The sequence below is a fragment of the Branchiostoma floridae genome, chromosome 14 (genome assembly GCF_000003815.2).
Source record: "Branchiostoma floridae strain S238N-H82 chromosome 14, Bfl_VNyyK, whole genome shotgun sequence".
In the NCBI taxonomy this organism is placed as follows: Eukaryota; Metazoa; Chordata; class Leptocardii; order Amphioxiformes; family Branchiostomatidae; genus Branchiostoma; species Branchiostoma floridae.
The window spans coordinates 12,312,772-12,314,136 of record NC_049992.1 but is presented as its reverse complement, the minus strand read 5'-3'; the positions used below and the strand labels follow the sequence as shown (position 1 = coordinate 12,314,136).

Below are 1,365 nucleotides of genomic sequence, written 5' to 3'. Positions count from 1 at the left end.
CTAAAACTTTAGCTCAGACAAAGCCCCCCTCCCCACTTGGTCACAAGTGATCGCGTTGGCCGATAATTTTGCCGAACGCCGGTTGCCATTTTTCAACACATCTTCACGGTAAACACCACAGTATTGACACATTCTAGATGTTAAGACTCTCCCCTTCAACTTCTCACAGCCGAAAGACCAACTTACCGACGATATAATCGGTTAATTCCGAATCAATTGACGGGAAATACTTGGTCAAGATGTCACTGCAGGCTGCCATCTTGGATATCCCACGATCCTTCACGTTCGCACCAAAACAAAATGGCCGCTACGTGATCAAAATTTTCATTTTCAGCCACTTTCCACATAAAAAGGGACCTAATTGTACGTTTACTACCTTTCCGACAGAAGTTCTGCATAAGGGTAAGACGCTAGAATTGCTCAGATAGCTTGAAACATATTTTAGACACTGTCTTTAGTTAAAACTATCAATTTCTGCATGTTATTGAATAATTTTCGAGGGGAGGGGCATTTTCTGATTTTCAAATTCAGTTCATATCATATCATGATTTCGTCGCCTGTGATTTTTTCCGAGCCAGTTGAAGGGACACTATGGGAGCTCAGCTGACGAGTATCGCGCCGTCACAGATCCTCAGCGTGGACAACTACCTGACAGACGTCACAGACTATGAATACGATTGCAGGTGTGTAATCAAATATTTTGCTCTCAGATATCAAACTTGTATGTTTGAGAAATATACTATAAAACAGTCGTATTTATGAATAATGAGTTTTAACATGTATCTAGTGATCTAAATGCTCATTTCAAATACTGTCTTGTGATTAAATGACTATGCAGGTGTAGATGCATCATAATTGTTAATACCGTAAATTGGCTTAAGTTTGTGGGGAATTCATTTTGCAGTAGGGGGAAACAGTAGCTGGGGCAACGACGCAAGAAGAAAATCGTAATATTTTGGCGTTATTTTCTTTGCGACGTTGGGGCGGAGCCCTATGGGCTAAACACTATTTGCGTATCCGTTCCGTGGAGATACCTTTTCCTCCGGTTTTCTGCACGTCCCTGGCTTCCCTGGAGTCTTGCCTACTGCGCCGTGGTGTTCGCCGTCTTCAAAACCCCCTGAGTACTCCACAACGTGACCTGTTACAAACATTCCTCATTGTTTTTACAAATCGGGGCGCCATTTTGGCTGTTCGGCAGCGCTCCCCGAAATCTTCCAAAGCGTTGTCCATCATGTTCGGTGAGGGTTCCGTCATAAAAGGGGAAGCTCGGAATCACTACCGAAAGGTACCCGAACTTCAACCTGCCCCAACGTCGCAAAGAAAATAACGCCAAAATATTACGATTTTCTTCTTGCGTCGTTGCCC

At 43.5% G+C, this 1,365-nt stretch overlaps 2 protein-coding genes across 3 annotated transcripts in view; one reads left to right on the top strand and one right to left on the bottom strand.

Annotated features, from left to right (window-relative positions):
* The window catches only part of LOC118430396 (ATP-binding cassette sub-family F member 3-like), a gene marked incomplete in the record, with an annotated part of 22,296 nt that extends 21,894 nt beyond the window's left edge, over positions 1-402 (bottom strand). Inside the window, 1 exon segment of the mRNA XM_035841253.1 lies at positions 187-402. Within this exon segment, the coding sequence (XP_035697146.1) occupies positions 187-259 (73 nt within the window).
* A 176-nt stretch (positions 403-578) lies between these two features.
* LOC118430302 (phosphoinositide 3-kinase regulatory subunit 4-like) overlaps positions 579-1,365 on the top strand; it is a gene marked incomplete in the record, with an annotated part of 28,708 nt that continues 27,921 nt past the window's right edge. For both annotated transcript variants that reach the window (XM_035841048.1, XM_035841047.1), the window contains 1 exon segment: positions 579-683. In XM_035841048.1, the coding sequence (XP_035696941.1) occupies positions 592-683 (92 nt within the window).